The sequence below is a fragment of the Jaculus jaculus genome, chromosome 6, assembly GCF_020740685.1.
Source record: "Jaculus jaculus isolate mJacJac1 chromosome 6, mJacJac1.mat.Y.cur, whole genome shotgun sequence".
Taxonomy (NCBI): domain Eukaryota; kingdom Metazoa; phylum Chordata; class Mammalia; order Rodentia; family Dipodidae; genus Jaculus; species Jaculus jaculus.
The window spans coordinates 97,642,272-97,665,119 of record NC_059107.1 but is presented as its reverse complement, the minus strand read 5'-3'; the positions used below and the strand labels follow the sequence as shown (position 1 = coordinate 97,665,119).

Genomic DNA, 22,848 nt, shown 5'->3' with positions numbered 1-22,848 from the left:
GGAAACAATGACTTACACGGTGGTTTAGCCATTCCTGATGCAACACTGAGTAAATCTCTTCACTGTGTCCCATGCATATCATAGTGATTCACATTGAATGATGAGTATGGCTGTTAAGTCTACTCATTTGCATTTCTTCTTTTCATTAATTACTTAAATTTCTTTCAAACATGTACTTACTTCTACTCCTTTTTCCCTTAAAGTGGGGCATTCCCCAAGGACAAGGATCATGTGTCTTCTAGGGCCCCACTCCAAATAGCTGGCACAAGGAGTTAGTGTCCAATAATACCAACTAATACAACTGCCAACTAACATTTATTGAGTGTTGTATACCAAATATTTAATGTTCTCTATTTCATCTAATGCCTCTGTGAATAAAGTATTTTTTTTAACTTTTTGTTGTTTATTTATTTGAGAGTGACAGACAGAGAGAGAAAGAGGCAGAGAGAGAGAGAGAATGGGCGCACCAGGGCCTCCAGCCACTGCAAACGAACTCCAGACGCGTGCGCCCCCTTGTGCATCTGGCTAACGTGGGTCCTGGGGAATCGAGCCTCGAACCGGGGTCGTTAGGCTTCACAGGCAAGCACATAACCGCTAAGCCATCTCTCCAGCCCAAATAAAGTATTTTTATCCTTGCTTTATACATGCTAAAATGAACAGGCTGAGCAGTAATATAACTGTAGCTGTATACACACAGAGATACCATGCATATGTACACACACACACACACACACACACAGGCTCACCTCACCTCCTGACAAAGTTACTACAAAGTCTGACTCAAACCCAGGAAAGGTGGGTGGGTAGTCTGGGAAATGTGAGACTCCAGGGCAGCAGCAAAACTATTTCCTCATTATCATCAATTTTCTGAAATTAGATTGAGCTAATTATGACCAGGTGCTGCAAGTCAGTCCAGAGAGAGGAGAGAAGAACCCAGACGACAACCACAAGAAAGAAGCCCTGAGCTCGTCCAAAGAAGTGCCAGAAGATACCCAGACAGCCTCAGACAGAATGGTAAGTAGTCAGGTGACCTGGGCCTACTGTCCTGAGCACATATACACACAGAAGAGAAGAAAGTCTGCTGGTCTCCCAGAACTCTTCAAATGGAGCAGAGATTTGGCTGGGATGCTGCTGTTCCAGCAGAGTGCTTTTTTACAACCTAGTTGTAAGGGAGTGAGGAATGGAGGGAATACACGGAGAGCAAAATCCTGTCAAAAACTTTTGTTCACAAAAGCCCACTGGAGAAAGAGTGAGAGAATGTGGCCTATGGGAGGGAGAGAAAAGACGGCAATGGGAGGAAAGCAAGGAGGAAGGAGAAGAGAGCCAGAAGGCAGACCCACCTGCTCGCTCAGGTTCCTCTGCTCAGCACAGATCTCCAACACACAGTTGCTGGTCTGCTTGGCCAGCTCTTCCAGGAAGGAGTTGCAGTGGTGAAGGCTGTGATTCTTCAGGTGGGGGTACTGTGGGAAAGGACCAGAGGAGAAAACCGTCACCATGATGGCCACCTCTCTCACCTATCCCCTTGCCTGAACCACCCTCTCCTACAGAAGAAAGAGAGGACACACTCTACATCAAACTGATGATTAGGAACACATGCCACATACACCCTTTCTGGCTCCAAAACAAACCCTTGGAAGTGTGGTTCAGCGACTAAGGGTGAGATGTGACTAGAGAGATGCCAAGGCTTGGAGCTCAGGTGCCTACCTCCTCTGGGCACATCTCATGAGTACAGTGGACAAAATGAGCACAAATCAGAGGGAACGCAATGGCATAACGCAGCATAGTAGGTTCCTCCAGGGTCATAGCAAACATCTTCTCAAAGATACGGAGATGAAAGCTGCAGAGAAAGGGGAAGGACTGAATGCCAGCGCTCAGAAGCCAGTTCCTTTGAGGCAGAAAGAATATTCATTCTGTCAACAAACGTTTTTGGATCTTTCGCACTTCTAACTTCCTATCCTACACATATAAGGGAACCCAAGAAATTAAACCTCTTGGACTTTTCTAATGAGCTCCAGGGTTGTTTAGTGGTAATCACCCTCTCCTTGCACAAAATGTGTTATTCTTTCAGAACCACTGCGTGATTTGGGCCATGCCCCATAATTTATAAGTCCTAAATTCACATTCCTCCAAAAATGTGACACAGCCTCCAGAAAACCTTCCCAGATGAATTCTAGAAAACTGACGTTTCCTCAACCCTCTATCCTCTCCAACTTCAGTTCCTCTGTCTGCATTTTCTTACATGCCTTGATGTTCTTTGACTATGTGGGTATTATAACTCCCCATTTATATTACCTGCAAAAAAAGACACAAATATTGCCTCTGTCTTTGTTTGTTTGATCCTTCAAAAAGTGAAGCTATGCACAACAGTAGTCACCTAATAACTGCTGAGGAGGGTGACTGGTGGAGACAAACTAAACGCTCATCCCCTAACAGCCCTATTCTCCAGCCTGCTCATTCTGACTTTTCCACCACTAAAGTTCCAAACCTTTCATGGTTCTTTTCTTTTACTTTTATGAGACAAGGTCTCATTATGTAGCCCAGGTTGGACTCAAGCTTACAGAAATCCTCCTGACTCAACCTCCCAAGGGCTCATGTTGCTTTTAAATCATAAGGTTCCAAGAGTTTAAAAAAAAAAAAAACTAAAAGAGGGGCTGGAGAGCTATCTTAGCAGTTAAGGCATTTGTCTATAAAGCCAAAGGACCCAGGTTCAATTCCCCAGGACCCACATAAGCCAGATGCACAAGGTGGCACAAGTATCTGGAGTTTGTTTGCAGTGGCTGGAGGCCCGGGCATGCCCATTCTTACTCTATCTGCCTCCTTCTCTCCCCCCTCAAATAAATAAATAAATAAATAAAAACATTTCAAAAATCTGAAAACATTTCCTAAGACAACAAAGAAAATAAGAAAAGATTTGGCCAGTTGTGGTGGCACATGCCAGTATGAAATTGCTGAACAGGCAGAGGCAGAAGGATCAAGAAAAGAGTAGGAGAGCCAGGCGTGGAGGCACACACATTTAATCCCAGCACTTGGGAGGCAGAGGTAGGAGGATCACTGAGAGTTCAAAGCCACTCTGAGACTCCATAGTGAATTCCAGGTCAGCCTGGGCTAGAGTGAGACCCTAACTCAGAAAATGAAAGAAAGAGCCAGGCATGGTGGTGCTCACCTTTAATCCCAGCAAGGCAAAGGTAGGAGGGCCTCCATGAGTTCGAGGCCACCCTGAGACTACGTAGTTAATTCTGGTCAGTCTGGACCAGACAGAGAGAGACCCTACCTCCAAAAACAAAGACAAAAAAGAAAGAAAGAAAGAAAGAAAGAAAGAAAGAAAGAAAGAAAGAAAGAAAGAGAGGAAGAGAGGAAGGGAGGAAGGGAGGAAGGGAGGAAGGGAGGAAGGGAGGAAGGGAGGAAGGGAGGAAGGGAGGAAGGGGAAGGGGAAGGGAAGGGTAGGGAAGGGAAGGGAAGGGAAGGGAAGGGAAGGAGGGAGGGAAGGAGGGAAGGAGGGAGGGAGGGAAGGAAGGAAGGAAGGGGAAGGGAAGGGAAGGGAAGGGAAGGGAAGGGAAGGGAAGGGAAGGGAAGGGAAGGGAAGGGAAGGGAAGGGAAGGGAAGGGAAGGGAAGGGAAGGGAAGGGAAGGAAGGAAGGGAAGGAAGGAAGGAGGGAAGGGGAAGGGAAGGAAGGAAGGGAAGGAAGGAAGGAAGGAAGGAAAGAAGGAAGGAAGGAAGGAGAAAGAAAGAAAGAAAGAAAGAAAGAAAGAAAGAAAGAAAGAAAGAAAGAAAGAAAGAAAAAAGAGAGAGAGCAAGCAAGAAAGAAAAAGAAAAGACTGGAAGAAGACTTGCAGATGGATTATCTAGAGAAGGGTAGCTTGTAAAAGTCCATATGGCCTTCCTCACAGGGACAAATATAGAACAAAGTGATCACCTTAAACCCAGTACTTATGATTACTGGTAGAGGTTGATAGCAGTGAGTGTGGAACTGAGCATCTGCCCTTAAGATTGCAAGAAGGGCTGGAGAGATGGCTCAGTGGTTAAGGCACTTGTATCCATAGCCTAACAACCCAGGTTCAATTCCCCAGTACCCATGTAAGCCAGTTGCACAAAGTAGCACATGCATCTAGAGTTCATTTGCAGTGGCTACAGAGCCTGGCATATTCATTCTCTATCTATCTATCTACCTATCTATCTAAAATTGTCTATAGCTCTCTATCTCCCTCTGCTTGCAAATAAATAAAATATTTTTAAAAGATTGCAAAGAAAACAAGAGCTTCCCATCTGCCTGGGAGATTATGTACTTCACAAAACCCAGGCAAGAGGTCAGGTCCACTGATAAAGAAGTCAGAACCAGGACACACCAGAAGGTAGACAGGTCAGATGTCTCCACCAGCACTTTCTCTATAGAGTCCAGCATCTGGGAGTGGAAGGCAATGAGGCTCATCACCTTGGCTAAGTCAGGGTTCTCATGCAGGTGCAGAGGGGCCTTCGCCACACTGGTGTATGCCTGTGGTCAAAGGTAGGAAGAGTGGAGAAATCAAGAGAAATAGGATGGTCCCCCAGTCCTGGGGTTTGGCCTTGGGTGTATCTGTCTAGTCAGCAGGTCTCAAGGTTTACTTGTTCCATAAGCAGAGTTTAAAAAAAAAAATTTTAAGAGTGCTGAGGAAATGGCTCAGTGGTTAAAGACACTTGCTTACAAAGGCTGCCAGCTTGGATTCAACTCCCCAGCCACCCACACAAAGCTGGATGGGCTTTTTTTTTCTGCTGCTAATGCAGCAAGAGACACTGGTACATGCATATGTGCCAGTAAATAAATGATTTCTTTAAAATGTTTTTTTGGTTTTTTTTAAGTGGAGAGGGCCTGCTTATCTAAGGATGAGCAAACTGATACCTGTAGGCGGAACCAATCCAGCCTCAATCCAGCGAAGTCAAATTTCTCTCCATTATCAACTACAAGGGAAACAGAAGCAAATGTAAAAAGAAACAAAAACAGCCCCTAATGGCTGACTGCATAGAATGGTGTGTCCCCTTCTAAGTCATCTGTCCTTTTCTCTGACTCTCACACCAACGTTTCTAGAAAAACTATGTTAACCCTCATAAGCGCTCTCTGCCCTCCTCTCCCTCCAATTACCTTGTTTGAGACTCAGAGAGGACAGGGTACTGACGAAGGAAGACATGATGATGGACTCCTCTTCTGGACACACAGACAGGTTCTAAAAGAGGGGTGGGAGGTACTGTTGGTGTCCACCAGGGCAGAAGCGGGGTCCTCGGCTCAGTCAGGATAGGGATGTGAAAAGAACTACTAACTACCAAGAACAGAGAAAAGTCCAACAAGGGGATGGATAGACGGAACTTCCTAGGACCCTCGCTTTGTGACCTCCACTTTCCCCTTACTCTGTACTATGTTTTTAGTTTCACTTTGGGGAGGACAAATTGGGTTTTTTGACACCCAAACTAGAGATTTAGCCAGTATGGCTCCAAGAAGAAAATGACCATGGATCATCCTGAACTTTCTAACATGTAACTTCTGGGACACACCTGAATGATGTCACTGAGCACAAGAGCATCGAATCTGGCCAGGTACTGAAGGTGGTACTGCTGGATCACATTGCTATGTCGGCGAACCAGAGCCCTGATCTCCTCCAACAGGAAAAGCAGCTCCGCAATGCTCCTGGGAAGATAAGGAAAGAACAGAGGCAGGCAAGTGCCAGAACTATGAACGGCAACAAGCAGTGGAGACAGGGCAGAGACTTCTGAGGTCAGTTGATGCCTCCCTGCCCCCTTCGCGGGCCCTCTAAAGTCAAGGTGCTTAACCCCGTGGAGTACTAACAAGTCAGCATAGTCCTCGGGTGTCTTGGTCTTGGTGACATTTTCCATATGGCGAACCAGCCAGGTGACCTCATCACGAATGAAGGACAGGGCCATGAAAGCAAAAAGGGCCTACCGAGAGGACAGAGACTATTAGAATTTTCAACTTTAAAAATGAATTTGAGGGGAAGGGGCTCAGTTGTAGAGCACTGGCATAGCACCTATGAGGCCCTGGGTCCAAGTCCTAGCGCTGGCCGGCAGGCAGGCAGGCAGGCAGGAATGAAGGAAGGGGAGGGAGAGAGAGAAAAAGGAGGGAGGAAATGAAGGAGGGAAGAAGGGAGGGAGGGGAAGGGAAGGAAGAAAGGAGGGAGGGAGGAAAGGAGGAAGAGAAGATCTTAAAGCATAGAGAAAACTAGAGTGATAATCTACACGTGGATACAGTTGTGTGGCGCGCCAACAGTATCAGATGACAGATCATAGGAAAGCTCAGCTACGTGACACGGAAGCAGACATAAGCACGTGTTAACCCTTGCTCACGGTCAGTACTCCTCCCTCCCTATAAAATTAAGTTTTAGAAATATTTCCTGGGTATTTATATGGCTTAAGACAGGCAGCAAGCTCTGCATCAATGAGTTTACAGTCAAACAGAAGATAAGTGCACAAAGAGCATTTAAACAGCATGATAGCTTCAAAGGAAAGATGCAAAATGCTTTGAATATTCCAAGGGTCAGGGAATCAGCAGAGACCCATACAAATCGATCAAAAAAGAACTGGAAATGAAAAATCTCGTGAATGCAAGGTCACTACCGAGTAGTGCCTCTCAGCACTGGTCACCACCCCCTGCCAACACTTCCTTCTTGCCTTGGGACCCAGCAGGCCCGGCTCGTCCTTGAACACAGCCTCCAGCTCCTTCACGGCTATCCGCAGAAACTGCCGCCGCTGACTGTGAAACTGGCCACTGGGGAAAGAAAGTGGAAAGGAGGGAACATTGTCCTGCCCACTCTCACAGGTCCTCCGGAGGCAGCACAGAGTGAGCTGCACTTAGGAGCGGGTGTGAGGCGGGAGGAAGGCTCGGTGCCAAACTTAGACAAAGAGAGAAAATACTAGTCTGTGAGGCAGCAGAAATTTTTCAGGTTGAGGTCGCAGGTCTGCATAGAAACTCATCGTAGCTTAGGTGAAACGAAGTCAAAGAGCCCGTACCCCACCATTACCTGTTCGCAATTACATGTTCCTTGCTTTCCTTGATGTCTGCCACTCGCTTTCCATACCTAAGGGTTGACATAGTACAGCAGTGTTGGCCATACTACCATTGAGGGCCCGTGCCTGACCTTCCCTGTCCAGGGAGCACAGGCAGCCCTGACTGGCAGGAGCTTTGTGACCCCACTTCTCCCCAGGCCTATGAACACAACACTTAAGGAGCTTAGGAAATCAATCTGTCTACCTCTTCCTTTTACTTTTGTTGTTGTTTTGATTTTTTAGGCACGGTCTCACTCTAGTCCAGGCTGACCTGGAATTCACTATGTAGACTCAGGGTGACCTCAAACTCAGAATTATCCTCCTACCTCTACCTCCTAAGTGCTGGGATAAAAATGTGTACCACCACACCTATCTCTTACCTCTTCCTTTTGCAGCCAAGATAAAATTACTATGGGAGTGGAGCCCCGGGCGTGGTGGTACATGCCTATAATAGCACTCATTCAAGAAGCAGAGGCAGAAGTCCATGAGTTTAAGGCCAGGCAAATATTTTTGCAAAGATCTTGTCTCAAAATAATAGAAGAGAGAGAATAAGAAGGAACAGAAGAAGGAGGGCTGGAGAGATGGCTTGGCAGTTATGCCTGAGAAGCCTAAGGACTCATGTTTGACTCTTCAGATCCCACGTAAGCCAGACGCACAAGGTGATACAAGCATGCAAGGTTACACATGCACACAAGGTGGCACACGCATCTGAAGTTCAATTACAGTGGCTAGAGGCCCTGGCATGCCAATTCTCTCTTTCTGTCTCTCTCTCTCTTGCTCACTTTCACTCTTGCATTTAAAAAAGGCCAGCCTGGGAGCCCCCATGTTAGGTACATACATGATTAGGATTGTAAACTGGTTCTGGGAAAACTGGATATGTATCTGTAGAAGGATGAAAATAAATCCTATCTCTCTCCATGCACAAGAATCCAATCCAAATGGATCAAAGACCTTAATATCACACCTGAAACTCTCAAACTGCTAGAGGAAAAAGTAGGGGAAACCCTTCAACATGTTGGTATAGGCAAAGACTTTCTGAATATAACTCCAGCTGCTCAGGAAATAAAACCACAGATCATCCACTGGGACCTCATGAAATTATAAAACTTTTGTACTGCAAAGGACACTGTGGATAGAGCAAAGAGGCAACCTACAGAATGGGAGAAAATCTTTGCCAGCTATTCATCTGATAGAGGATTAATATCCAGGATATACAAAGAACTCAAAAAATTAAATAATAAGAAGTCAAACAACCCAATTTTAAAAATGGCCTACTTGGAAGCCAAGCATGGTGGCACACACTTTTAATACCAGCACTCAGGAGGCAGAGGTAGGGGGATCACCATGAGTTCAAGGCCACCCTGAGACTACATAGTGAATTCCAGGTCAGCCTGAGCTAGAGTGAGACCCTACCTTGGAAAACCAAAAAAAAAAAAAAAAAAAAGAAAGAAAAACAAAAAAGGGGGGACTATGGAGGGGCTGGAGGGATGGCTTCTTTGCCTGCAAAGCCAAAGGAACCAGGTTCAATTCCCCAGAACCCATGTAAACCAGATACACAAGGTGGTCCATGCATCTGGAATTCATCTGCAGTGTCTGGAGGCCCTGGCATGCCCATTCTCTTTCTCTCTCTCTCTCTCTCTCTCTCTCTATCAAATAAATAAAACTTTAAAAACATAAAATAAATGGGCTATGGGACTAAACAGAGATTACTCAAAAGAAGAAACACAGATGGCATATAAACATCTGAAAAATGTTCTACATCCCTAGCCATTAGGGAAATGCAAATTAAAACTACTTTGATATTCTATCTCACTCCTGTCAGAATGGCTACCACCATGAAAACAAATGACAATAAATGCTTTCAAGGATGTGGAAAAAGAGGAACTCTTCTACACTGTTGGTGGGAATGCAATCTGGCCCAGCCATTGTGTAAATCAGTGTGGAGGTTCCTAAGACAGCTAAAAACTTATCTACCATATGACCCAGCTATAGCACTCCTAGGCATATATCCTAAGGACTTGTCTCACTACCTTAGAGATACTTACTCAACCATGTTTATTACTGCTCTACTCACAATAGCTAGGAAATGGATCCAGTCTAGATGTCCCCCAACTGATGAATAGATAATGAAAATGTGGTGCATTTATATAATGGGGATCTATTCAGCAGTAAAGAAAAATAAAATTTGCAAGAAAGTGGATGGATCTGGAAAGGATTGTACTTAGCAAGTTAACCCAGGCCCAAAAAGCCAGACATTACATGTTCTGTCTCATATGTGGATCCTAGCTACAAATCATTGAACTTCTATGTGAGTATGAATAAAACGCAGAAGCAGAGGCCAGTAAGCTAGAAGGCAGATATAAAGGTAATAGAAAGAAAGGGTGGGGAACTTAATAGGATGGTATTGTACATATGTAAGTAGAAGAACAAAATAATGGGGGTGAAAGGCCTAAGTGAGGTCAGGGGAAGAAACTGAGTAAAAGAAAGATGGGGGAAGGCTAATCAAAATCTAAGAGGGTATGAATAAGTTATGTAGAAACCTACTCTTATGGACAATGGAAAAACCAGAAGCCAGAGATTGTTACTAGAAAATTTTCAGTGCCAAGATGGGATACCTTCCAGTGAGTTGTTGGCCAGGGAGGTCTCTGATGCCCCCAAAACATTACAGGCTATTGCCGAGGCTCTTGGTTTCCCACCAGGAAAAGATGGTAAGACCCTATTGCTAAAGACACCACATATTTGGGCTGCAAGGTCACTGAGAAATCCTGCTGGAGCTAAGCTGAAAACCTCCTCCATGTAGACCAGCTGACAGAAAACTAGAAAAAGCTACACTACATGCAGTTCAATGGAAGAGGGAGAAATCACCAATGAATATATTCACAGTGGACACTGCAAGCCTTAAATTTGGCCATCCAGGCCAAATAAGCCAACAAGTACAACAGTGGCATGTCTGTTATATAGGGAAACCAAGAGCTCAATAACTGGGACTTGAGGCCCACTCCACAGGAGGGAATACATGCCTGACACTGAAAACCTATGACGGGAGAAGACATGAGCCCCAGGAGTATAACATCTGCTGGTGTCTGCATAAATGTATATACTATGCTCACCAAACTGCCCAGTAAGCACTTCTATAAACATTCCATATATTAATGCTACTCTTCACTTTTGCTTAGAGAAGTTTCTGTTTTCAGATGGTGGTGACCTTGGGATGACTCAGAAGGCACCACAGTGCTGAGAAGTGACAGAGGAGTGCTCAGCACTAAAATATCTCTATCACCCCTTCCAAGGCTCAGGGACCACTGTGGAAGAGGTGGCAGAAAGAATTTAAGAGCCAAAGGAAGGGTAGAACTCCTTATATCATGCTCCCCCCAGACACAAAATGGCCTGGATATTCATGACCTCACAGTGCCTGACACTACCTACACAAGACCATCATAATAGGAAGACAAGATGATGACATCAAAATAAAAGAAAGACTGATTGGGAGGGGGAAATGTATGATGGAGAGTGGAGTTGCAAAGGGGAAAGTGTAGTGAGGGAGGGAATTACCATGGTTTATTTCTATAATTATAGAAGTTGTCAATAAAAATAAAAAGATACGGGCTGGAGAGATGGCTTAGCGGTTAAGCGCTTGCCTGTGAAGCCTAAGGACCCAGGTTCGAGGCTCGGTTCCCCAGGTCCCACGTTGGCCAGATGCACAAGGGGGCGCACGTGTCTGGAGTTCATTTGCAGAGGCTGGAAGCCCTGGCGTGCCCATTCTCTCTCTCTCTCCCTCTATCTGTCTTTCTCTCTGTGTCTGTCGCTCTCAAATAAATAAATAAAAATTTTAAAAAAAAAAAAGATACTACAATTGAGAAAAAAGGGGGAGGCCAGTCTGTTAGGCTTGCCTCAATTTTTTTTTTAATTTATTTTTATTTGAGATAGAGAGAGAGGGAGAGAGAAAAAGAAAGAATGGGTGTACCAGGGCCTCTAGCCCTGCAAACGAACTCCAGACATATGCATCTGGCTTATGTGGGACCTGGAGAATTAAACCTGCGTCCTTAGGCTTCACAGGCAAGCACCTTAACCACTAAGCCATCTCTCTAGCCCCTCAAAAAAAATGTTTTTGAGGAGGGAAAGGAAAGAAATAAGAAAGCATTTGAGAAAAAGGAGATAGGAAAGAGGAGAAAGGAGAGGAGAGAAGAGAGGAAAATAGAAAAGGAAGAGGAGGGGAGGAGAAGGGGGGAGGAGAGAAGAGGGGAAGAGAACAGAGTGGAGGGAAGGGGTGGGGAGAAGAAGGGGAAGGGAAGGGAGAGGAAAAGTTGAGCTCGCTACTGTGGGAAGAAGGCAGCTTTCCAGGGTCAATAGGACCTTAATGACAAAGGGGGGGCTGTGTTCCTGCCTTGAAACCTTAGAGTCAAGGCATTCTTCCAGGTTTGAGAGGAATAAGGAAAAAAAAAGAAAGCGATGCCCAAATATCTCACGGGCCTGTTCTCAAGTAAACACTTTCTTCCAGCTGCACCATGGGTCCCCTCCCCACCCACTTTCTCTGGAATGGAGCTCATCAGTTACCTCTTTGTTACTTTCATCTCTCCCTCTCTGTTGGCTTATGCTCTTCTCCCCTTGAATAAACTCAAAGCCTCCTCTGTTCGTAAAAGACCTGCACTTGGCCCTGACAGTGCACTAAACTTCACCCATTCTCCCACACCACCAAATTCCTCCAAAGAGATACTTCCTACTTCCTCACCTCTCATTGACCCTTGACTCACCCGCTGTCCCTGAGGACAAGATGAGATTTAGAATCACCAGATTAAATGATCTTTTCAATGCTTATGGTTTGTCTGTAATTTTTGACCAAATCTTTTTTTTTCTACTAGTGACCCGGGCTCAGGCTCCCTGCTCTCTGTGATCCTCACAGCTATCTTCTTTTATCCTTTGTCACCTGCTGCCACATTCGTAGGATTTCATAATTTATCAGGTCCCTTCTCCAAGCCACTCCTATACTGAATTAAGTACAAAAAAAAAAAAAGAAATCAAAGAAATTTGGGATTGAAAACTATCTTAATTAAATCAGGATTCCAACTCCACAGCATTTCTGCTGGATAATTATTTCAACCTCCATACAGAACAGGGGGAAGAAATAGGATTAAGAGTCAAAAATCTAGATTTGTTGCATAATCTCACCTCTTATTAGCTGAGGGACACTGAGACAAAGCCCATCTTCTCACTTACAAAAACCTATGTGAATACTTACAGCTAAATTACCATGAAGATCACATCAGATCCGTCATGTCAAAGAACTCCCTAAGCTATAAATCACACACATTTGCTGCTGCTTGCAGTGACTGGAGGTTGAATAAACTTCCATTCCTCAGAATGGTAATCATTAGAGAGTTTCTTCAAAGGTATATATGCAAATCTACCTCCTGTACCTTTTAATTATTTATGGCAGACTTATTCTCTTCTCTTCTCTTAACTTTGGTGCCTCAGTTCCTAGACCACATCTAGCCTCACAATATCCTACAGACACTTCAAGTTCCACCTGCTCAAAACTGCACAGGGCTGGAGAGATGGCTCAGTGGTCAAGGTGCTTGCTTACAAAGCCTGACAGCCCAGGTTGATGTCCCAGTGCCCATGTAAAGCCAGATGCACAAAGTGGAGCATGCATCTGGAGTTCATTTGCAATGGCAGGAGGCCCTTAAGTACCCATCCTCTCTCAGGGTCTCTCTCCTTCCCCCTCTCCCCCGCCAACCTTTCTAAAAAAAAAAAAAAAATTAAACCAGGCATGGTGGCGCAGGTCTTCAATCCCAGCACTTGGGAGGCAGAGGTAGGAGGATCACCATGAGTTCAAGGCCACCCTGAGACTACATAGTAAATTCCAGGTCAGCCTGGGCTACTGTGAGACCCTACCTCTTAAAAAAAAAAAAAGACAAAAAATACTGAATGGATGGTCTTTACCCACAAATTTACTCTGGCTCATGTGTTCTCAACCTTAAGGAATGTTGTCCATGCCAGAAATCTTAACATCCTCAATTCCTTCTAATTTTCTTAGTTACTCTCTGCTCTAACTTTGCCCATCTAATTTTTTTGAGGGGGGAGTATGCATAATTTGTTATATATATACATTCAAGGTGTGTGTACAAATCTGTATACCCTCTGTGTACACAGAGACCAGAGAACGCCAGGAGTCCTCCTCTATCATTCATCCACTTGTTTTCTTGAGACAAGTCTCTCTGAATTCAGAGCTGCTGGTTGGTTTTTTTCCCACATCTTTTTTTTTTTTTTAAATTTTATTTATTTATTTGAGAGCGACAGACACAGAGAGAAAGACAGATAGAGGGAGAGAGAATGGGTGCACCAGGGCTTCCAGCCTCTGCAAACGAACTCCAGACGCGTGCGCCTCCTTGTGCATCTGGCTAACGTGGGACCTGGGGAACCGAGCCTCGAACTGGGGTCCTTAGGCTTCACAGGCAAGCGCTTAACCGCTAAGCCATCTCTCCAGCCCTACTTGTTTTTTTTAAAGCTTCAAACTGGGCTGGAGAGATGGCTTAGCGGTTAAGGTGCTTGCCTGCAAAGCCTAAGGACCCAGGTTCAATTCCCTAGGACCCAAATAAGCCAGATGCATAAGGTGGCACCTGCTTCTGGAGTTTGTTTGCAGTGGCTGAAGGCCCTGGAGCCATTCTCTGTCTCTGTCTGTCTGTCTGTCTCTCTCTCTCTCTCTCTCTCTCTCTCAATTAAATAAAATAAAGAAATAAGTATTTTTTTTCTTTTTTCTTTTCTTTTTTTTTTTTGGAGGTAGGGTCTCCCTCTAGCCCAGACTGACCTGGAATTCACTATGTAGTCTCAGGGTCACCTCAAGCTCATGGCAATCCTCTTACCTCAGCCTCCCCAGTGCTGAGATTAAAGGTATGCGCCACCACCTGGCTATAAATAAATATTAAAAAAAAAAAAAAAAAACAGGTACTGGGCTGAAGAGATGGCTCATCAGTTAATGGTGCTGACTAACAAAGCCTACTAACCTGGGTTTAATTCATCAGGACCCATGTAATGCAGAAAAATACGCACAAAGTAGGACAAGTATCTAGAGTTTGTTTGCAGTGGCAAAAGGCCCTGGCACGCCCATACTCACACATTCTCATATATTCTAAATAAATAAATAAATAAAATATTTTTAAAGTACATAATACGACATAGCAGAACCTTTTCTCTGTGCTTTACAGTGACTCTTCCAGTCTCCATAACCCATAGCGCTATGAGGTCAGTCATAGGATGACACTACTTTGCTTTGCTTTGCTTTGCTGATTTGGTTTGGTTTAATCTGGTATTTGAGATAGGACTTCATGTAACCCAGGCCATCCTCAAACTCACTATGTATTCAAGGCTAACCTTGAACTCCTGATCTTCCTGCCTCCTCCTCCTCGGTGCTGAGATTACAGACATGTGCCACCACATCCAGCTGGGGAGTAGTAATTTATCCACATTGTATAAATAAGGAAATTGAGGGCTGGAGAGATGGCTTAGTGGTTAAGTGCTTGCCTGTGTAGCCTAAGGACCCCGGTTCAAGGCTCGACTCCCCAGGACCCACGTAAACCAGATGCACAGGGGCCGCATGTGTCTGGAGTTCGTTTGCAGTGGCTGGAGGCCCTGGTGCATCCATTCCCCCCCCCTCTCTCTTCCCTCTCCCTCTTTCTCTCTCTGTCACTCTCAACTAAATAATGAACAAAAAAATTAAATGTATAAAAAATAAGAAGAAGGAAATTAAGCACTGGAGTGATGGCTCAAATTTGCCTGCAAAACCTAACAACCTGGACTAAATTCCCCAGTACCCAGGTAAAGCCAGATTTACAAATGGCACATGCCTCTAGAGTTCACTTGCAGCAGCTAGAGGCCCTGGTGTGCCCATTCTCTCCTCTCCTTCCCCCACCCCGTCTCTGTGTCTCTCTGCTTGCAAATAAATAAATAAATTTTTAAAGCCAGGCGTGGTGGTACACACCTTTAATCCTAGCACTCAGGAGGGGGCTGGGGATTTAGCTCAGTGGATGAGCACTTGCCTAGCAAGCACAAACCCCTGGGTTCAGTCCTCAGCACTGGGAGAAGAAAAAAGTCACAAGAAGACCAAAAAAAAACAAGGGAACCAGCACTCAGGAGGCAGAGGTAGATCACAGGATCACTGTGAGTTCAAGGCCAGCCTGAGACTACATAGTGAATTTCAGGTCAGTGTGAACTAAAGTGAGACACTACAGAGAAAGAAGAGAGAGAGAGAGAGAGAAAGGAAGGAGGGAAGGAGGGAAAGAAAGAGAGAGAAAGAAAAACAAAGAAAGTAGGAAAAAGGAAAGAAAGAGAGAGAGGGAGAGAAAGAAAGAAATTGAGCCAGTGCATGGTGAACTTACTTACCCAAGGTCACACAGCTAGTAAATGGTAGGTCATGAAATCAAACCCAGACAATCTGGTCTCACAATTTATGCTTTTATCTCTACATTATCTTATTAGTCACTGTGTCCCTAAAATTCAGGGAGGCACCCATCAAATACTTCCTGATGATAAATATTTCTTCAATTGTTAGAATTAACCCTTACTGCCCCCTTTTTTTTTTTGGCTTTTTGTTTGTTTTGTTTTTGTTTTTGTTTTTGTTTTTGTTTTTGTTTTTGTTTTTCAAAAGGTAGAGTCTTACTCTAGCTTAGGCTAACCTGGAAATCACTATGTAGTCTCAGGGTTGCCTTGAACTCATGATGATCCTTCTACCTCTGCCTCCCAATGCTGGGATTAAAGGCGAGCGCCACCACGCCCAGCTACTGCCCATCCTTTGGGAACACTTTATGGAGATGTTGGGAAGAGTTAAAAGTCAAAAAAATCGGTTTGGCTCGTAAAATCTCTCACCCTTTCAAACTACTAAACAGGTCCTCGGTGACCTTGTGTACTTGCAGCACGTCCTCCCGGATGAGGGTGATGTACAGGGAGCCCTGCAGACACTGCTTCCACAGCTTCTGGCATTGACTGTTGGAGTTGAGGCACCCATGACAAAGAAGAAAGCCCACTGCAGGCAGGAGTACAGAGGAAGACTCTGAGAGCTCGCTCCCCGTGGAAGAGGCTGCCATGCCCTTTCCCACCCCTTCCCACAACTTACCTATGATCCAGCGCTCCATCACTTCCACTGACAGATACTCACAGGCCATCTATGAGAAGGCAGGCATACAGGCTTAAGGGGTTGCTTAGGAGTCCTAAAGAAGTATCAGTCTAGAGTCTGAGTATCAAAGCCAATCTCTAGGGCTGGGAATTACAGCTCAGGGGTAGAACGCATGCCACCATGCAGGAGGTGCTGGGTGTTATCCCTGGCACTAAAAACAAACTTTAATGAGCCTGCTAGGAAAGCTGCCAATGAGGGAAGGGAGGCACTGGGAAGGGACAGAGAGGAAAGGAGAGAACTGAGGAAAGGAGCGAACTGAGGAAAGGAGCAGAGGGTTGGACCCAAAGTCAGGACAAATGAAATGCTTAACATAACTTCTCACCAACACTGAGATACCTTTAACATCAGGATGCAGTCTCAAAAGGTTCTCCTGAGTTCTTCACTTTGGTTAGTTTTATAACACTTAAAATGTAAATCACTCATCTGAAACATCACTAATCTTTTATAAACAACTATATTTTTGTTTTCTTTTGGTTTTGGTTTTACAAGGTAGGGTCTCACTCTAGCTCAGGCTGACCTAGAATTCATTGCATAGTCTCAGGGTGGCTTCGAACTCAGAAATCCTCCTACTTCTGCCTCCTGAGTGCTGGAATTAAAGGCATGCACTACCACGCCTGGCTTTGTTTTGTTTTGGTTTTTTCTTTTTGTTTTTTGAGGTAGGGTTTTGCTCTAACCCAAGCTGACCTGGTATTCACTATGGAGTCTCGGGCTGACCTCATACAGCAATCCTCCTACCTCTGCCTTACCAATGCCGAGATTAAAGGTGTGCGCCACCATGCCTGGCTGTAATTGTTTTTGTTGTTGTTGTTGTTTGTTTGTTTTTGATTTTTCAGACAGGGTCTTGGCTATGTAGCCCTGGCTGGCTTCAACCCTGTGCCAGTTCTCCAGCCTCTGCCTCCTGAGTATAGGATATAGGCATTCACCATCACACCCAGCCATCAGTTACATTTTTATGGCATAGCTTTCCTACTCATCTATAGGTGATTTGTGGGAAAGACTTTGGGTCCATAGTAGTAGAATAAAAACATTTATTAATTACTTGACTTCTCAGTTCAAATTCCTACTCATGCCTAATGATTTGGTTTCTTTCATTTGATGGATGATTGGGTTTGTTACATGTAATGTATGCAGTATGTGTATGCATGTTCATATGTGTGTGGGAAAATATGAATGTGAGGTGCACTCACATGTGGAGGCTAGAGGTCAACTTTGGGTGTTTACCTCAATCACTATCTAGTTTTTACTCTTTGAAACAGGGTCTCCTACTAAACAAGCTCGCTGGCAAGCCCTGAGGACTCTTCTGTCTTCGTATACCCAACACCAGGATTGCAGGTGCACACACAACGCCCATCATCTCATATGGGTGCTGGAGATCCTAACTCAGGTCTCGTGCTTGCATGACAGCAAGCACTTTACCTATGAGCAAACTCTCCAGCCCTGTTGCTTGGCTGTGTGTGTGTGTGTGTGTGTGTGTGTGTGTGTGTGTGTGTGTGTGTTTTGAGATAGTCTTTTTAAATAGCCCTGGCTGGCCTACTCCTTGCTATGTTGCCCAGGTTGGCCTCAAACTTGCAGCAACCCTCCTGTTTCAGTTTCATGGGTGCTGGGTAAAAGATTAGCTGACTCTGTTTTGTCCATTCATTAGTTGAATAAATATGTATTAAACTCTTGACATGTGCAAGCACACGTTAGTCTTGGCCCACCCCAACTATGACTTCTTTTTATTTGAGATACAGAAGTAGATATATATATAGAGAGAGTGGGTATGCCAGTGTCTCCAGCCACTGCAAAGGAACTCCAGATACATGTGCCACTTTGTACATCTGGCTTTTATATGGATACTGGGAAATCAAATCCAGGCCATCAAGCTTTGCACGCAAGCACCTTTAACTGCTGAGCCATCTCTCCAGCCCCCAAGTATAACTATGCTTTGTTTTGTTTTGTTTTTTTAGTTTTTCAAGGTAGGGTCTTGCTCTAATCCAGGCTGACCTGGATCTCTCTATGTAGTCTCAAGCTGGCCTCAAACTCAGGGCAATCCCCCTACCTCTGCCTCCCAAGTGCTGGGGTTAAAGGTGTGTACCACCACACACCTGGCTAACTATGACTTTTTTTTTTTTAAGTTTTGCAGGTTTTTAAATAAATTTATTTTAGTTATTTTTTGTGTGTGTGTGAGAGAGAGGGAGAAGGAATAAGCATACCAGCACCTCTAGCCACTGCAAACAAACTCCAGATGCATGCATCCCCCTCTCCCTTGTACATCTGGCTTGTGTGGGTCCTGGGGAATCAAACCTGAAATTTATTTGCTAAGCCATCCCTCCAGCCCCAAGCTGACATTTTAACCACAAGAAGTAATGAACCTGGAGGCACTGTCTAGAAGAGGTTCCTGATGCTTCCTGAAAGAGCATCTTCTGCCGAGATGCCTTGGCAGAGACTGGCTCTCCTAACAGAAGGGAACTCACGGTGTCTGACTGAGCGGGGTTAATCATGGCTGGGGGGCTGCTGATGAGACTCAGAAGCTGGACACTGCGCCACTGCTCGGCCCCCTGGGTCCTCCGAATAAACAGGGAGTGCAAAGAGAGAAGGGCTCCACTCACAGCCTGGTGGAAAAGGCAAGGAAATCCTTAATGTCAAAGATAGGGGCAAACACTTCTAGCTGAGGCGTTCTCTGCTCTTTCAAGGAGCTTGCCTTTGTGTGGGGCCCAAACTCTTCTGTCAGCTTTTTCAGAGGATGGTCATACTCCAAGACCATCTGGGCCAAGCGAGGAAAACTGGGGTCACTGGAGGAAAGCAGAGAAAAGAGGAGTTACTGGTCTTTACCACGTATATGTTTGCATAGAGGATAAAAGACACGCACTTAATCTGGCACTCCTCACCACAGACACACAAAATGTGAAAGACGTGCACTGATGTCCCACGACAAGCATGGCTGTGCTAAGTTGTAATTCCTTCCTTTTTTGGTCTGTGTGTAGTACGATGTGGGAATGTTGTGCATATATGTATGTGCACATATGTGTACAATGTGTGTGCCCCTGCACACAGATGTGGAGGTCAGAGGAAGACACAGGCCTTCTCTATCACTCTCCCGCCTTATTTCCTTGAGACAGGGTCTCTGAAGCTGGAGCTCTCTGGGTTCTGGCTGCACTAGTTGAACAGGAGCCACAGCAATCCTCCTGCCTCTGGTCCCTCTGTGTTTAGGCATGTTCAGCCATGACAAGCCTTTTACATGTGTGCTAGGAATCATTTGTATTTGGCTTCCAGTGCATTATAGTGTATTACTTACCTCTAATGGCTTAACCTTACAGGCATTAGTCCTACCCATAGTAAAAAAAAAAAAAAAAAAATCGTCATTGCCTTGTGTTATAATCTGAAAAGCAAAGTGGAAGCCAGTCCAAGATTAAAAATAGAGCAGAGATCATGTGAACTGGATAATACATTAGCCATATGTAAAAAGGTTCCTCATCTTGCCTGTGACATCACACGCACGCTAAGTTCCCATATGAGGAACTGTGAGACGGAGCTCCCTCTTCTCACCATGCATGTGTCTCCTCACCTCACCCAACTCACCTGTGTCCGTACCGCATCTCATGGGCACTACTGTATAAGCCAATGAGTGCCCGGCGGTCCTCTATCCGTGACAGGAGCAGAATGACTGAGGTATAGGTCACAATCAAGTCCAGGTAATTCCGAGTGAAGTCAAAATTGAGAGTCTGCAAGGAAAACACACAGGAATCCCAAGAGCAACATAGCCAATTAACCTAGACCTTACTATTTTGCATCAGTAACTAGGTGTTTTAGAAGTAGGAACTAACAATATAAAAATTTTTTAAAAGGACTGGAGAGATGACTTAGCTGTTAAGGCGCTTGCCTGTGAAGCCAAAGGACCTCAGTTCAATTCCCCAGGACTGACGTAAGCCAGATGCACAAGGTGGCACATGCATCTGGAGTTCTTTTGCAGTGGCTAAAAGCCCTGGTGTGCCCATTCTCATTCTCTCTCTCTCTCTCTGTCTCTCTCTCTCTCTCTGTCTCTCTCTCTCTCTCCCCCTTCTCGAGTAAATAAATAAAAATTAAATTAAATAATTTAAAATTTTTTGAAGGCCAGGTGTGGTGGCTCATGCCTTTAATCCCAGCATTCAGAAGGCAGAAGTACGAGGATTGCCATGAGTTCAAGGCCATCCTGAGACTACATAGTGAATTCCAGGTCAGCCTGGGCTAGAGTGAGACCCTACAACAATTAACCAAAATAAATAAATAATTAAAAATTTTAAAAACTTGAAACAAAAGTCAGGGGATAAACATGAGCTCAAGATACTAGGAGAGGCTGGCATGGTGGCACAGGCCTATAAGCTCAGCTACTCAGGAGGCTGAGGTAGGAGGATCAATGTTCCAGGGCTTATCTAGGCTACAAAGTGAGTTCAAGGCCAGCCAGGGCAACTTAGTGAGAATGTATCTCAAAATAAAAAAGTAAGCCAGGCATAGTGGTACACTCCTTTAATCCCAGCACTCAGGAGGCAGAGGTAGGAGGATTACTGTGAGTTCAAGGCCAGCCTGGTTCTACAGAATGAGTGTCAGGTCAGCCTGGTCTAGAGTGAGACCTTTCTTCGAAAAATAAAAATAAAAATAAAGTAGAATAAAATAATTTAAAAGTTGGGGCTAGAGGGATGGCTTAGTTGTTGGAGCATTTGCTTGCAAGGCCTAAGGACCCAGATTCAACTCTCCAGTATCCATGTAATCCATATGTAGGTGTAGAAGGTGGCACATGTGTCTGGAGTTGGTTTATAGTGACTACAGGCCCTGTGTGCCCATTCTCCCCCTCCCTCTCTCTACCTTTTTCTCTTTTCCTTTTTCTTTTTCTTTTTCGTTTTCTTTTTTCTTTTCTTTTTTTTTTTTTGTGGTTTTTTAAGGCATGGACTTGCTCTAGCCCAGACTGATCTGGAATTCACTATATAGTCTCAGGATGGCCTTGAACTCATGGCAATCCTCCTACTTCTGCCTCACTAGTGCTGGGATTACAGGCATGTGCCACTGCCTGTCCTCTGTCTTTCCCTCCCTTCCTCCCCCCCCCCACAAATAAATCAAATATTTTAAGCCAGGCATGGTAGCACACATCTTTAATCCCAGCATTCAAGAGACAGAGGTAGGAGGATCACTGTGAGTTCAAGGCCACCCTGAGACTAACTACATAGTGAATTCCAGGTCAGCCATGGCTAGAGCAAAACCCTACCTCAAAAAACCAAAAATAAATAAATAAGTAAAAATAAAGAAAAATAAAAAGAGGGTCTGGAGAGATAGCTCAGAGGCTAAGGTGCTTGCCTGCAAAGCCAAATGACCCTAGTTTGATTCCCTAGTTCCCACGTAAAGCCAGATGCACAGTAGTGCATGCACCTGGAGTTTGTTCATAGCTGGAGGCCCTGGTGTGCCCATCCTCTCTCTTTATCTCTTCTATCTTTCTCTGCTTGCAGATCAATAAATAAATATTTACATTTTTTAAAAGTAAAAGAGAGAGAGAGAATAGAAGAGAATGGCTGGAGATGTAGGTCAGTGATAGAGCAATTCCCTAGCATTCATATGAACAAGGCTCTAGGTTCAATCCTGTCCTGAAAAAAAAGATACAAGGAAAGCAGGAAATAAGGTAGCATTTGGGGATTAAAAGAGCAGTGAAATAAAAAGTGTGTGATTTTGTGTTATTTAAATCACATTACTAATCTGCTTAGTATTTAAGTATACTTTATTTTTCTTGTTGTTGTTTGTTTTGATATAGGGTCTCACTCTAGCCCAGGCTGACCTGGAATTCACTATGTAGTCTCAGGGTGGCCTCGAACTCACAGCGATCCACCTACCTGTGCCTCCAGAGTGCTGGGATTAAAGGCGTGCGTCACCACGCCCAACCTTTAAGTACACTTTAACCTTGGCAGTTATTACAAAGAATTATGGGCCGGGGAAGAAGAAATAAATGAAATAGCTATTCTTCAATCCCATCCCACCCTACTTTTTCCAAACCCAGATCTGGCATTTTCTTTAATTCTATTCTACAACAGAGAAAAAACAATTGCAAAGGCTCTTACGATGTCAAAATGACACTGGCAGGCATCGATGGTGTTGAGAAGTTCGTAGACGTGATCCTGGGGGTGGAAGTGGAGATAAGAAGGAATAAAGAATGAAAAGGGGCTGGAAAGCGGTTAAAGGTGACTGTTTGCAAAGCCCGGCAGCCAGGTTTAATTCCTCTGTCACCCACAAAATGTCTGGCGGGCATTCACCTGTGATGGCAAAAGGCCCTGGTGTGCCCACACACATACACACACATATGCAAATTTAAAAAATAAATAAATAATTTTAACCAAAGAAAATGGCACATGCTACCAAGACATGAGGGGAAGGAACTGCTCAAGAGGGAAGAAGTTACTGTCTACAAGCCCTCAGAGGCCGTCAGGTGCCCACCCCGCCAAACCATGCACACATTCCCCGGGCTCATCATTCCTGAGCCATGCTCCTCCACAGGAGCAAACAGAAAAAAGCTAGGCTTTTTCTTATAAAATACTCACGTAAAGAAACAGGAAAGAGGAATTTGAAGATCCCAAATACAAAGAAATGATAATAAATATTTAAGAAGATGGAATGCTAATTATCCTAAATTGATTAAAACATATTGTATACATATATCA

At 44.6% G+C, this 22,848-nt stretch overlaps 1 protein-coding gene across 1 annotated transcript in view; it reads right to left on the bottom strand.

Moving 5' to 3' along the window:
• Nckap1l (NCK associated protein 1 like) overlaps positions 1-22,848 on the bottom strand; it is a 73,266-nt gene that overhangs the window by 34,008 nt on the left and 16,410 nt on the right. Inside the window, exons 4-18 of the mRNA XM_004649931.2 lie at positions 22,252-22,308; positions 19,754-19,896; positions 18,876-18,966; positions 18,649-18,786; positions 16,133-16,181; positions 15,886-16,042; positions 7,002-7,058; positions 6,652-6,748; positions 5,813-5,922; positions 5,521-5,653; positions 5,114-5,195; positions 4,874-4,932; positions 4,344-4,489; positions 1,705-1,837; positions 1,341-1,460 (exon numbers count right to left, since the gene is read on the bottom strand). Of these exons, the coding sequence (XP_004649988.2) occupies positions 1,341-1,460; positions 1,705-1,837; positions 4,344-4,489; positions 4,874-4,932; positions 5,114-5,195; positions 5,521-5,653; positions 5,813-5,922; positions 6,652-6,748; positions 7,002-7,058; positions 15,886-16,042; positions 16,133-16,181; positions 18,649-18,786; positions 18,876-18,966; positions 19,754-19,896; positions 22,252-22,308 (1,572 nt within the window). The remainder of the gene's footprint in view (positions 1-1,340; positions 1,461-1,704; positions 1,838-4,343; positions 4,490-4,873; positions 4,933-5,113; positions 5,196-5,520; positions 5,654-5,812; positions 5,923-6,651; positions 6,749-7,001; positions 7,059-15,885; positions 16,043-16,132; positions 16,182-18,648; positions 18,787-18,875; positions 18,967-19,753; positions 19,897-22,251; positions 22,309-22,848) is intronic.